This window comes from Oreochromis aureus, linkage group 2, assembly GCF_013358895.1.
Source record: "Oreochromis aureus strain Israel breed Guangdong linkage group 2, ZZ_aureus, whole genome shotgun sequence".
NCBI classification, from domain to species: domain Eukaryota; kingdom Metazoa; phylum Chordata; class Actinopteri; order Cichliformes; family Cichlidae; genus Oreochromis; species Oreochromis aureus.
In genome coordinates, this window is record NC_052943.1 from 4,850,755 (window position 1) to 4,866,216 (window position 15,462).

General features: G+C 42.1%; 1 protein-coding gene across 1 annotated transcript in view; it reads left to right on the forward strand.

Moving 5' to 3' along the window:
- The window catches only part of si:ch211-26b3.4 (connector enhancer of kinase suppressor of ras 2), a 67,502-nt gene that overhangs the window by 43,099 nt on the left and 8,941 nt on the right, over positions 1–15,462 (forward strand). Inside the window, exons 12-19 of the mRNA XM_039622769.1 lie at positions 887–973; positions 1,783–1,991; positions 7,369–7,406; positions 7,515–7,557; positions 11,295–11,343; positions 11,658–11,830; positions 13,796–13,869; positions 14,006–14,077. Of these exons, the coding sequence (XP_039478703.1) occupies positions 887–973; positions 1,783–1,991; positions 7,369–7,406; positions 7,515–7,557; positions 11,295–11,343; positions 11,658–11,830; positions 13,796–13,869; positions 14,006–14,077 (745 nt within the window). The remainder of the gene's footprint in view (positions 1–886; positions 974–1,782; positions 1,992–7,368; positions 7,407–7,514; positions 7,558–11,294; positions 11,344–11,657; positions 11,831–13,795; positions 13,870–14,005; positions 14,078–15,462) is intronic.

A 15,462-nucleotide genomic window follows, 5' to 3' on the forward strand; every position in this document is an offset into this window, starting at 1 on the left:
GCAAAGTGACATGTAAAGCTATAAACCCAGCCTTCTGGAATACATCCTGGAATATCTGCCGCTGAATATGGCTGAGTTTCTACGATTTTTCAGTGGATGACAATAAATCTTATACCATTATGAAACATGCTTATTACCCCTTAAACGGGGAAACAGTTTATTCTGCTACTGATTCTCGTTTGGTGTCGTTTCTTGGATTGGATGATTAAAGTCTGAGATAGTGGCAATTTAACAGTTTATTCGTTTAACAAAGGGGGGCCTCAGTAGCTGTGGATAAACCAAACACAGGCACAAACGCCTGAGACCTCCTCCTCATGATGGCCACCAGCTTGGCCCCACACTTTGTGAGATGGCATCGTGAGTCACCCAGCAGGGTTGTGTTGGTCACAGAATATTTGTGGCCAACATAGTTTGGCATTGGCAGGAAGGATCTGGCACGTTTTCAGGTATTAGTACTGGACTGCAAATGATTGACAAAGCAGCCAAAGTCCTAAGAAAAACTTTGATAGACCTCAAGAAAGGCTGGAGAACTATTGCTCAAGACCCCTTCAAAAAATTGCGCAAAAGTCTGACTCCTTGGAAGCAAAATATAAAGAAATGAGGGACTCAAGACAACGTCAAGCTTTGATGAAATACGAATGCAATTAAGTGACAACAAAATATAAATTCAGCCTAATTACGGGGCCTTACTTGACACTCGCCTTGCAAGCTGTGTAAGTCCCCCGAGAGTCTGCCTAACCCCCTACCTGCACACACCTTCGCTCCCACCTGTCTGCCCCACCAGCTGTGTCCCACTCTGTCTCTCAGTCGCTGCGTCCTGCAAAACACCCCACCCCCAGTTTCTCCCCCCATAGCAGACTATCTGATTGATGATTGGTACTTCCAGGTGACCTCAGACCCGTTTCCATGCCTCCCGAATATAACTGGATGGCCGAGGCCAAGGAACCCAGCATGGGCAAGAGAGGGAGCCGAGGTACACACACACAAACACCTATACATGCTGAAGCACAGCTCTCACACACACTGTTCAGACTGGTGCTTTGCTTCATACTCAGCTCAACACATTTCAGCTCATCTTCTGGTTATCCATGGTGGTGTGGTTGTGTGAGGATACATATCTACCAGGTATGTATCTGACAGGGTGAAAAACGAACATAAATGCAAAGCGACTGCATTTATACAGCTGCCCTGGAAATGTGGATATTTCAATGTTCCCGATTTTACCCAGCTTCACCTTTTTTTGCGGCAAGACTCGATTTGTATTCAGCTGGGGATCCACAACTCTGCCATCAGAGAGTCTATGAATAATATTAAAGCACAATACAAATGTTGGGGTTTTGCCCTTCTCCCTCTCCTTCTCATTCTCTCTGTAACTTTTTCGTTTTCTAATATTTAAGTGTTCGGATAAGAAGCAAATTAGGTAAGATGCATTGTCTATCTGGAGCCAAAGCAGTATAAAACTTTCTGTGACCAACAAGATTTAGTTGTTGTGGTGCCTCCCAAATCAACATAATCACTGCAGACAGATTAGATGTATGTCCCCAGCTGTGGCGCCATATCAGATGCAACAGCTCTGAGGCACTTTTATCCTTTTCTGTTGGGTTTTTATCTGTAAGGGTCTATTCAGTCTTGTCTGGTTCCACTCTGCTCAGGGCTTCTCCCTTGACTCTTATATGCTATCTCCCCCCCCTCTGCGGTTTTCCTCTTACTGTCATCCAATCTATCGATCCTGTCCATCATCTAATGTCCGTGTCCCTTCAATCCCACTCCTCTTCCATACAGATTCAGACAACTCCCTCCTGCGCTACCTTAGTGACGACAAGATCCTGGTGATCGAGGAAGAACCCGAGGGTCCGAGCAGAGAAAGCCGCCGGGATTCCACCAGACGCTCTCGACGTAAGAGCCGTAATCCCAGCAGCCCTAGCTTTCCCATCAGTCCCTCCATGCTGTCCTCCACCCTGCGCCTAGACCAGCCACCTGAAGCTTTGCCTGTAAGTACATTAGTTTTGAAAGTTTATTGTTGCCTTTAAATACAGGGCAAGTAAGTTATGTCCACCTTTATCAGGACACAAGCTTTTTTAAAACAGACTGAGTCCAAGTGAAACAACTGTCTCATGGTCAAACCAATTTAGACTGAGATTCTTGATAGAGCCTTGTAGTCATATGGAGAACACATAAAGGAGCCAAAGAGAGGGGAAGTCCACTTTGCTGTCAGCACAAAATTCAAAAGCCAGCATCAGATGGCATGGGTAGGCATTAATGAATGCATGACACGGGTAGCATGCACATCTGTGAAGGGACCATTAATCCTGGACGTATACAGAATTTTTGGAGCAACACGTGCTGTCACCCAGATCATGTCAGTTGAAGATGAGGATGCCAAAACACATTTACACATCTTAAAACAGCATGCTCAAAACACAAAGAGCTTCAGGGTTTAAGGAACCTGCATTCAAGAAAACATTATCTTTTCAAAACTAAATTAAATGGTGCTGGAGCCTATTGAAGCTGGCAAGGAGCAAGAGGCACACAGAGATGGAAAACCATTCATCCTCACATCTACACCTAGGGCCACGTTACAATCACCACTTATCTGTGGACCGGGGGAGGAAACTCAGGCCCGAGCCGGCCAGTGGATTCGAACCCAAGGCCTTCCGTTGCTCCACTGCTAACCAGCGTTGGTCTATCATCGACAAAAGTAGCAGTTATTGTTCAAAAAGTAACAAGCAATTATATTTCTGACTTGATTCTTGATTTTCTGTTTCCCCATCCTCTTGTTGCTTGATGCATAAGATTCATCTCCTCATCATATCAGTACTTGATAATTAATTTCCAGATGTATTTGATGTCTGACATTAACCATGGAGGAGAAAGGCTTGGTACTGATAGAAAGGTGCACACAGAGCATCACAGTTTGTTGTTGTCCAACACCGACAGACAACAACACGTGAGGGCACGTGAGCATCAGAACTGGACCACAGAGAAATGGAAAATTGAACCATATATTGGGTGTGGGGGAGATTACCCCCTTTATGACCAAGGATGTTGTTAGAAACAGTTGTGATCAGGAGGTCACACAAACGCACCCCCATGACACACACACACACATTCTCACATACACACACACACAAGTTCTTGCACATGCTTACACACACACACACACACACACACACACACACACACACAGTGCCTTGTCTTTGTAACCAAGGGGGGTTTTATGAGGGGAGGTGCTTGTGCTGTGATGTGTACTGTAACTGTCATGTCAATAAAAAGGCTACGAGGACAGCTACTCTTTGAAGGATTTGGGCTAGAGACAGGTGATGAGGATTATGCTCCACTGCCTGGTTCTGACCAAAGCTTCCCTCGTTAGCTAGTTAAAAACCGGTTGAAGATGTTCCGTTTTGTCTTGTGTTCTTTATGAGGAATAAGTCTCTAAACTAGCGGGGCCAGTGGAAACACAGACCCAACAAGGACGATGCTTTGAGTAATGTTCTGCTGGGAAATCTTGGGTCCTGCCATCCATGTGGATGTTACTTTAACACATACCACCTACCTGAGCATTGTTGCAGACCATAAACACCCTTTCATGGAAACTGTATTCCCTAAAGGCTGTGGCCTCTTTCAGCAGGATAACACGCCCTGCCGCAAAGCAGGAATAGTCCAGGAATGGTTTGAGGAGCACAACGAGTTCGAGATGTTGACTTGGCCTCCAAATTCCACCGATCTCAATCAAATCGAGCATCTGTGGGTCCACCCTTCATGATCCACGAAGGCCCTACAGGAGTTTTACAGTCTGTTGCTAACATCTTGGTGCCAGACACTACAACACCGTTTCAGGGGTCTAGTGGAGTCCATGCCTCGACCAACACATTATTAGGCAGGTGGTCAGAATGTTATGCCTGATCAGTGTATTATTCAAGTTTGAACATTTCCTAATAAAAATGTTATTTACTTTGTTTTACTAATTTTTTTCAGACTACAGTGCTCAGCTGTTTAAGATTATTGAGCCATTTTTAAACACCAAACTACTGATAGACACACATTTAAAGGTTTACACCAGGGGTGGGGAACTGCAGGTTTTAGATCTCACCCTGGGTCAACACACCTGAATCAAATGATTAGTTCATTACCAGGCCTCTGGAGAACTTCAAGACATGTTGAGGAGGTAATTTAGCCATTTAAAACAGCTGTGTTGGATCAAGGACAAAAACCTGCAGGACACCGGCCCTCGAGGCCTGGAGTTCCCCCACCCCTGGTTTACACCATCGTTAGGATTTACTGGTCTTAGGACTAGACTAGGACTAAGAAAAGCATTGAAACACCGACAACTGTATTGTCACATTTTACCTTAATTTTCTTGAACTTTAATGCCTGTGTATTTCTAGCCAAACCTTTCTCCTTAATATCAAACATCAGCTATGTCTGGAAATTAATTATCAAGTGCTAAAATGATCAGACAATAAGCAACAAGAGTTTGGAGAAACAGAAAAGTGTTTCAGAAGCGAAGCAGAAAAATAGATCAGATTAAAAAACAGTAAAAATCAAAGATGTAAATGAAAAATCTTTAGAGGAACTACTGAGTGTAACTGAAGCTTTATTATTAGTGAATAACACGTCACAAAGCTGGTCAAAAGCATTAAGTCATAACTACAATTGCTTGTTCTTATCATCAGAAGCATCTGGGCCTCTGAGAAGGGACGTGCCGGTGGCTGTAGGAAAGATCGCAGTGTTCGCACCTTCTCACATGCTGTCGGTTGTGTTTGTGTGCATTTGTCAGGTAGAGGACACAGAGGAGAGCGAGAATGATAAGTGTTATTGCACGGCCGTCAGCATCGCCGATGACGAGAAAGACAGTGACACCGAAGCACTCCCCTCCATAGCTCATATGTTTCTCCCGTGCGCAACAAGCTCACGTGCACGCGGCTACGCGCAAAACAAACGAGCATACAAGGAGGGCATTTGTATGCAGGGTAGCCATCTCACGACTCATCCTAACTCATCCTAATATCCCCCATCTCCTCAGACACGCCTGGGTCTAAATAGGAGTTTATTCTGAATAAACACACACACTCCCGTGCGCACACACAGGAGCACGTATCCCTGTGAGTAGGTGTATGACTCAGCATCAGCTAGACCAATTACAAGCGCAACTGACAGACTGTGCTTAAAACACCACGCACGCAAACACAAACACGCACACCACACGGCGAGCTAACAGCTTAGCTCACACCGGCCCTCTCTAACCCTCTCGGCTGCGTGTTTCTCGCGGTGGTGAGTCATACCTGTTTGGTGGGACATGAAGTATACCATCCTGCACTAACAAGCATATGCTAACCTAAATGACCCGTGGGTTTTGTCTGTCTCATTTCCTCTGTCTGATTCGTTTCTATCATAGCAACAGTTTGGCAAATGTCACACAAACTGAACGGCAGACATTTAGAAGATTTATTTTATTTTCTCTTTTTTGTTTTCTAGTTTTTGCACATTTTTTTTTACAGTGCGTGCTGTTAGATTGCCCATACGGGTGAAGTATTCTTAATATCATGTACTGTAAGATGTGCAGTGTATAATGCTAGCAAAAGAATGTGCAACTGTACTTGTGTTGCAAAATCTCCTGGAAGCCTGCAAGGATTATGAGATAATGAAACCCCGACTGAGCCCCTGCTCTCCAGCAACAAATGCTCCTAATGATCTCTTCGCACTGTGGCTCAGGATCTGAGGATCCCTTGAGCACAGAAAGCTGCACAAGTAGTCCCATTTGTTTAAGAAGAATATTTTGTGATAATGGATTTTAAAAAAAAAGTTTTTAAAGGACACCACAACTGAATTCACTGAGCTGCAACTAGATTTTTATAGTTGGGTCCATACGTGTTTGGCATTGTCACAATTTTTGTAATTTTGCCTCTCTACTGAATTTTAAATCCAACAGGCTAAATGTGGTTGAAGTGTATCTTTCAACTTTATTTCAAGGGGTTTTTACAAAAGTACTGTATTAACTGTTCAGAAATTACAGACATTTTTACACACAGACCTCCATTTTCAGAAGCTTAGAAGTATTTGGGCAATTCACTGACAAGGGATTTTGCAGCCAGATGATCTTCCTTCATTATTCTATAAAAAATTAGGCAAATTATAGATTAGTATTGATGGTATGTGTTCAAGGGGGATTTAGGTACAGAGAGATGTTAATGCACATGAAGGAGGGCCTTATTGGGCTGAAAAAAAAAAAAATTTAGGGAGATGGGAAAAAGCTTCTAGTACAGTCTGGTTATTCTTTAATATAAGGAATGCATTGGACAACTCAGCAAGAAAGAACACAGGAGACAACTAAAGACTGGAGATTTCTTTACTTGGTTGGAAAAACAGCTTCACGACCTCTAACCAAGTCAAGAAGACTCTCGAAGAGGAAGGAGTGTCATTGCCAAAGTCTACAATCAAGAGATGCATTGATTGTCAAGAGAACCACTGATTACACATCTAAGAGAACACCTAAAAGAGTTTGACCACATCCTTCGTCTAACATGGTGTAGGCAATTTTATGGCATGGGCATGTATGGACACCAGTGACCCGGACTAGTGTTTATTGATGATGTGACGTCTCATAGAAACAACGGGGTGAATTGTTAAGTGCGCAGGGCTGCACTCTCTCCTCATAATCAGTCGAGTGCTGCAAAACTGATCAGGCAGCACTTCACGGTGCAAATAGCGAGCGTACTGCAAAGGCAACCCAAGAGATTCACAAGGTAAAGAAATGTGACATCCTTCAATGATGGCAATAACTTAAAGTGTCTGCAGTAAAGGCCTAGCAAAGTCTGCACTTTAATAATTGTTTGGTATTTTCATTAAAAATCGTCTGCAGTGGTGCATGAAGCAAAATTACAAAATTAGCATTACTGTCCAAATACTTATGAACCCAACCCATTGCTTAAGTAAAAAATCAAAATCCTACTTTAGTGGCCTAAGAGTATAACATTTTTAGGACCAAAGATATTTACAGTGGTTACAACAAAGTGGCTTCTAATGCAAAATGTCACTTTTCAGGAGCATATATCTATTATATTACTGGGACACTCTCCCCCTTCAGGTCATTATGTTTGTGGTGTTATAATTGGGAGCAATTCTCGTAACACTGCAGTTAGCCACAAATAGTTTGCCTGCAGACTTGACTGCAACATAAAACAGTTCAGTAAAAAAAAGGCAGTGCAGTGCTGATGAGTCTTGATCCTCAGCTTTGCTGTGATCCTCACGTTATAGAGTCTAGTAACTGTGGTGTTTTCATTTTAGCTGTTATTCTTTCATTTATACAGTGCAGCGTATACATGCGTGCAGAATTATGGAAGGTTTCAGAGGATTGTTTTTCTTTTTCAGAGAGGTGCAGACACACTGAGGGCAGACACAACAGACAGGTGAGTTTGTGTCCGTGGTTGTTCGGCGTTTTCACCGCTTGCTTGTGATTGGTGGAAGAGGTTGTGAGAGTCGTTTGCGCTGACTTTCAGCTCTGTGCCTTCTTGCAGGTACTCGGGCTCAGGAAGCTCGGGAGCCGCCTCCATGAGGAAGGTGAGGGGGAAGACAGTGCAGAGGGGACTGGCTTTATATTTCTTAACATGCTTTATTATGATGGGATTTTTCAAGCAGCGCTGCCTTCAGTATACAGGTTCTGACTCCGGCACCATTTTAATGAAGCGACAGTTACATCAACAATCTCCTAGCAACCGCATCTCGCTGTTACATGGAGATCGATTATGTCTTAATCGCTGAACATACAGCCAGACAGGAGCAGGAGAGATTTCTGAGATTAAATCAATTTAGCACTTCTATAATTGAATAAAAAGATAACAGTCGGGTAAGTTGAATTGGTTTCCATTTTCAGGTTACTGTGGCACAGGGAGCTGCTTTAGTCATTAGCCCCAGCCTTTTCTCTGAAGCAACATGAGTTGTCGTGTACAGTGACTAACCTTGTTTGACTGTAAACAGACAAACAAATAGCTGCTAGGCTTGTTCATTTGTGTTAGTGCTAATGCTATCACCAAAACTCGCATTAGCTTCTTTGATATACACTTTTTCTAATGTAGAAAACTCTTGTGGGAAAATCATTTGGGTGCAGCAGGCTGACCTTAAACACCTATACCTGACTGAGCCTGACTGAGAGATACAAATGGATGCATGGATAAAGTCCAACTCCTCTGAGCTTCAGAGTTTGGGCCAGAGGTACAAACATCCAAGGATCACAACCAAAAGAGCAAAAAACTCATTCATTCTCAAGGCAGTAGTCTAGCCACTGGTGTCATACTTGGACTCGGGTGATGGAATGCACAGATATATAAAAGAATTGCATTTTACTCTAAGCAAATCATGGTTTGCAGCTACTGACGTGCACTAGACTGGTATCATAGCTCTGGGAGATGACTTTGGATTGCTGCTGTTTCTGTCTGGTTTATGCACTTTTATTGCCTCTTGGACGACATTAAAGTTTTCTTTTTTGGGGGGGGGGGGCTGTCCCATTTGGTTCTTTAGCCGTCAGAATTGTTGTCTGAAGACCAACAAGGATACCCAATGGATTTATTTTGCCAAATGGATCATCATGGCCTTGCTGTATTGGTCCATTTGATCGACCTTTGTTGTTGTTATTTATTTTATTTTATTTTCAGTTGTTACAGACGGGACAGACATGACTGGGGGATAGGAAAGGGAGAAAGAAAGAGAGGAAGGAAAAGAAAAACAGAAGGGAAGAGGGACAGTGAGAAAGGGCACTGAACCGAGCCGCAGGCCCAGAGGCCGGAGGCCCGAGGGCCCCCCGCGCCCTGGAAGAGGCCTGACCAAGCAAAAGGCGCCAGGCCCCGCCAAGTAGCCCCCGGGAGTGAGCTGGTACATACCTGAGCGCCCAGCCCCAGACACCAAGAACCACCAATTCACCGACCCCTGAGGGCATCAGTCACCGGCAGGGAGTGTGGTGAGGGGAGATAGGCCTCCACACTTTGGAGGGCCTGAGATGTTCCCAGAGAGGTGGAGTCTAAGACCCGGCCTGACATATAGACACAGACAAACAGGCACACACAGACACAAACATGCATTCCCACCCTCATGCACACATATACAAACACTCAGCACTCACCCAACGTAAGGATAGACATAAATGGACATGTACACACAATCACACTCCCAAACATACTCTATACCCCGGGTCCAGGTACCCTCGCCCCCAGAGGGGGAAACGGCACCTAGACCCAAGAGATGTTACCCTTTCCCCCGGGGTGGAGGCAAGCAGACCGCCCCAGGCTCCGCAGCAGCAGGGAGGCCAATCGGACGGCCAACACCTCCTCCCAGCCCCCCCGCCCCGATGGCTAGCAGAGAACGGGGGTGTGTGAAGACCCCATACCTCCCTCCTCCCGCTCATGTGTAGTGTTGCTGCGTGTTGTTTTAAAGTGCATTTAAAACAAGGGAGGGCATGGTGCTGCTGCCAGAGAGCAGCAGGTGTTATTAAAGTTTTCTCAATCTAAGTCACTAAGAAGAAGTAAAAACCTTTGTACTCGCATATAAAAAGTTACAATATTAAGCTATAAGGGGCTCCCTTAAATACACACAGTTCAGCAGGTGTTTTATCCCATATAGCCTTAAGTGTGGAAGCTTTTGTCAGCTGGTTTTCAATATTGCTGTGCATGACATATTACTAAATGACTTTATAACTGGTCACAGGTGCTATTGTTCAGTAAATGTCATGTTAGCAACTTCATTTACAAGAGTAGACACATTACTGTCAACACAGGAAAAACAGAGGGTCGTTTCTATCCGGTATACATTTTAATAAAGTCTGAAGAATATCTACTGTTGTTGTACAACCCCAATTTTTTTTAAAAAAAAGCTGTGGTGCAGTGTAAAATAAAAACATAATTTAGGGATTTGAAATTGTCATAAACTCATATTTTATTCACAATAGAAAACTGAAAACATACCAAATGTTTAAAAGGAGAAAATGTACCATATTAGAAAAACATTCCTTTTTCGGCAAAGGAATGTTGTCTGGTGTGATTTAGGATTCTAGCTGCTCCACAGTCCTCGGTCTCCTTTGTCATATTTTATATTTTCAGTTAGTTCAGGTCTGGTTTGCAGGCGGGCCAGTTGTAAGAAATCCAGTAAGCAGCTTAGCATCATCTTGCTGAAATATGGAAGGCCTTCCCTGAAAAAGACGTCATCTGAGATGCTGAAACATGCATGTTGCTGTACATGCTTCTCAGCATTGATGGTGCCTTGCTCAAGCTGCCAGTTCCATAAGCACTTACCCCATACCACCAGAGATGCCGGCTTTTGAACTGAACGCTGATACCAAGCTGGATGGTCCCGTCTCTTCAGCTCAGAGAACACAGCATCATGTTAACATACAGTTTCTTCCTATACAGACTTTTAACTTTGTTTGTAGACACTGATTTTTGGAAGTGCATGCAGGGATATCTATGACAGGATCATGTCACACCCATCTAATATGTATTTTTGGTGTTGCCCCTTGTGCACAGATTTCTTCAGACTCTTTAAATCTTTTGAGGATATTATGTTGTGAGATATTCAAAGTCTTGTACGTTGAGGAACATTATTCTGATATTGCTCCACAAGTTTTAGACTTAGTTTTTTGCAGATTTGTGAACCTCTGCCCATCTTCTGCCTGTCTAACATGCTCTTTTTAGACCCAATAATGTTACCGACCTGTTACCAATGAACCCAAATAGTTGCAAAAACTTCCTCCAGCTGTTTCTTTTTTGAGTACCATTTACTTTTCCAGTCTTCTTGCTGCCTCCATGCAAGAAGGCAGCAACACATCTCAAAAAAAGTTGGGATAACTTTTTTTGAGATGTGTTGCTGCCTTCAAATTCAAAATGAGTTCATATTTTTCATTCGATAGTAAAATAGCTACATTTAAACATTTGATATGTTTCCTATGCTCTGTGGTGATTAAAACATATATTTATGAGACTTGCAAATCGCTCCAATCCGCTTTTACATTTTATACAAGATCCCAACTTTTTTGGAGTTAGACTTGTATTTTATTAAATTACTAAAAGTCTAAAAGAAGAGCAGCCCTGACCTCTTTGGCACACAGGTTATTACTGATTGTAGGTCACTTCCTGCTCTCTGGTAGGTTTAGCCTTGTGCCCTGTGCCTGTAATCCTCTTTGGAGTGTGCCTGATGAAATTTTGAAAAAATCAGCTAAACATTGCGGTGTGAGCTAGCCGCTTAGCTGTGTGGTACATCCTTTATACAACCAAAGACTTTCTCTCTAATATCTTTCTTTTCTCCCCATCTAGTCTTTCCATTACACCTCCCTAAGAACGAAAACCAAAAAGAGAAGTAAAGGTAGGTACTTTTCTCTTTTATTTTCCAGTGTAGCATCTTCACAGTAACACACTGCAGTGCTGCATGTATGGGAGCATTTGAGGCTCCACTGATTTACCCTGAAAATGTGTCTAAACTCCCGACATGATCACTCATCACTGTGAGATAATGACAGGGATTAAAATTCTCCCAGAGATAAAGAATAGACTCCTAACATTTGGATTTCATTTGTTAGCATTAGCAACTTCAACTACTGATTACATGTTAGGAAACACAGCCTACTTATTTTCACTGTCAGACCTTCAGGATTCTCGGTCTTTCTTCTCCCTCGCTAGGTTCCCTCACTAGTGCCAGTCGAAGGAGAATCTCCTGTAAGGATCTCGGCCACGGTGACTGTGAAGGCTGGCTATGGAAAAAGAAGGACGCTAAAGGCTACTTCACCCAAAAATGGAGGAAGTACTGGTTTATCCTCAAAGAGTCTTGTCTCTACTGGTACACCAACCAAAACGTAAGGCATCACATTCAAAAACACAGCAATTTTGGCGTGCTTATTGTTGCCAGAACTAATGAACACCAGCTAGATGTCACAGTTTCAACACAAAACTCCACCAGTGCACATATGAAGTGTAATACAGTGTCTAATACAGATACATTATTAGATTTCAAATGACTATAATGGCTCTCTTTCGAATTAGAGACCAAATTAGTTTTTTGAATAAAAAAACAAAAACACCATATGAGGCATTATTAATAGCATATAGCAATGAGTGCTACAGGATATGATTGTTAATAATTTTCTCTTCAATTTTGAGGCTTTTTTTTCTTATTTATGAGGTTCTGTTTGTGCCCAAATCAGGTTCACATCTCCACTGTCTGTTTCAGACAAACATTTGACAAAACATCATCTTACTTCCTTTCATTTGGCTGCGTTGTGTAGTTTTGGCTATAGAACCAGCCAAAGTGATAATGAGGATACTAGTAAAAACAAGAAGCCAGGTGACACATTAAGACAACATGCAGAATCAGAAGTACACCGACACAAAGATGATTTGTCGGGTGATTTGTGAGGCGACAGATGTGGACGGTCTGCCTGTCCGTGCTGGAGTACAGTTCAGAGTTAACGTGAACCTTTTCATTTGACACAGAAAGTGTGCATGTGAACATAATTTTAATACAAATGGAACCCCATACTGTTCCTGTAATGAAATCATCTCATAAAATCAGGAAAAAAAAGGCTAATATCATTTGTACATCTCTGTCTGCGTGTCGTATAATTGGACTGCAACTAGGAAATATATAATTTAGTCAATTAAAATAAAATAATACTTTTTTCAACTGAAATATTTGTTTATGAAAAAAAAATTTAAACAAAAATTAATTTAATGTTTTACAGCAAAGTACTGAAAACATTTCTCACTGATTTTGGTGCGTGTTGACATGACAGCAACACACAGTTGTCTGTGAACGATATCTGGTGAATGTGGAGGCCATTTGATAGTCACGTTTAAGAAACCAGTTTAAGATCGTTCGGTTGATCTCATTATCCATCAGAAGATGGGGACATTGTGGTTATAAAGGGATGGACATGAACAATACCCGGGTAGGCTGTGGTGTTTAAACAGTGCTCTCTTGGTACAAAGGGGCCCAAAGTGTACCAAGAAATCCTCCTCTACACCACTACCAGCAGATGAGACAAGGCAGGCTGGATCCATGCTTTCATGTTGTTTATGCAAAATTCTGACACTGCTGTCTGTAGCAGCAGAAATCGAGACTCGGGAGACCAGACAAATTTTTTCCAATCGTCTGTTGTCCAATTTTGATTAGCCTGTGTGAATTGCAACCTCATTTACCTGTTGCTAGCTAACAGGAGTGGCGCCTGGTCTGGTCTTCTGCTGCTTACTGTTGCCTTCCTATCAGCTTGAAGTAGTCTGGCTAGTGTCCTCTGACCTTTGACATGTTTTCTCTTTTTCAGACCTTTGTCTTTAAACCCTAAAGACAGCTGTAAGGGGAAAATCCCAGTAGATTAGTGGTTTTGCACCAACAACCATGCCATGGTCAAAGTCACCTAAATCAGTTTAAATGAGTCACTTAAATGAACTTCAGCAGGCTGTCTTGACCATGCCTACATGCCTACATGAACAGAGTTGCTGTCATGTGGTTGTGTACCTAATAAATTGACCAGTTAGTGTATATGTGAAATATTTTGAAACCAAAGATCTCATCGAGATGAAATTAACAGTGGATGAGTTTGTTTTTGCCGAAGATTTTATCTCCATGTTCTGGCTATGATAGTCATAGCTTGTCTTTTTAATGTTAAGTGGGAAAAGGACTTTATCCCAGCCAATGTAAACAACATATGTTGTTTTCATATGCTTGACTAGAGTCTTACTATCCCAAATAAAATTGGTATGCATGACATTTTGTTCTGTGTGTTGATGATGTACCACCACTCTCCATCTGTCTCTGCCTGCAGGATGAGAAGGCTGAGGGCTTCATCAGCCTCCCTGAGTTCAGAATAGACCGAGCCATAGAGTGCAGACGGAAATTGTGAGTGTCTCTCACATGTCGCCAAAAATTACTAATCAAGCACATGTGCGCTCACCCACACAACGTGAGCGCGCACAAACCCACTGCGCACACGCAAAAACGCTAATCAGTCCTTCTTCTCCCTGACTGACTGCAGTGCCTTCAAAGCCTGTCATCCAAAAATCAAGAGCTTCTTCTTCGCCACAGATTGTCTTGAGGAAATGAACAGGTGAGTTTCTGTGAATATATACAAGTTTCTGATGTTTGGGGTTTGTTTCTTTAAATGTGGACCAACGTCAGAGACAGGGGACATCACGTGTCTTTTAATGAATATTTTAATGGAGTAAATCAAGTTTACACAGGCAACAACTCACCAACACAACTAAGCATGAATAAGGCATGAACTTGGCCCTCCTTTGTTAAATGCTCTTGTGTGTGTGTGTGTCGTGTGTGCTTGCAAGAGATAGATTGTAGAGATACATTTGCAGGAGTGCTATCTGATGAGCTCTAATTATCCACACCTCTCCTCAATGACATGGGGAGATAATTGGAAGACAGTAATTAATCAGCTATATTTGACTTCCATACTTCATCTGGAGGGTTCCTGTGTGAAAGTGTTGTTTCACGCATTTTCTTGGAGATTATGTGTGAAAAGGTGGGTGTTAGCATTTTTTAGCACTTACAGCGAAGCTAAATTTAGATCCTGATTCTTCGTTGTGGTTCACAAAGTCCTAAAAGGTTTCTGTTTCCCTGGGGAATGCATCCACATATCCGTCTTAACCGCAAATCTAATTCAGGGTTGCTGGATGAGAGGCCAGTCTATCACAGGGCTAACCCAGTGGCAGACAACCATTCATTCCAGTATCCACACCTGAAAACTGAAAACTAGCCAAGATAAAAGCCACATCAATAGAGACATTGTTCCTCAATAATATCTAAATGTTTTGTGACACTTATTCCAAAGCTTTGAACATAGTGCATTTCATAACAAATGGTTGGTGGCAAATGTGTTATTAAAAAGGGCTGAATAAAGATTGGCGCTACATTTTTTATCAAAGAAGAGGAAAATATTGGATTGTGAGGAACTATTTTTATATGAGGATTAATACGTGGTAGGTGTAAGTAATAGCTATATGAGCTATTAGCAGAAAAACGAAAAAAAACCCAAACAAATATAAAAGCATAATTAACATCATTTCAGCAACTGGTTAAACAAGGCTTGTTTAAAATGTTTCAAAGTTTATCATTTTTGCTGGTGATACCTTGTGTTTTGGTCTATTTTTGTTTTTAATTTAGATAGAAATCACCACATTTACATGAGAGCACTAAGCTGTCAGCTAATGCTAGCCAGTCGGTTAGCATCTGCATACTGAATGGGTGCTTTGCGCTGACAGATACTTGCTAATTAGTGCTAACGTACTGTACAACTGTGCTATAAATAACAAATAAATTAGGATTTCATTTATACAAACAAAAATACATAAAACACATTTTTTTTAAAATGGAGATTGAACATGCTATTAGCACAGTTAACCATGTATAAAGCCATTCTTTGTCAGAAAATTAAAAAGCACAGGTCCAGTTCAGTGACCTTGCTACAGTGACACCTAGCCT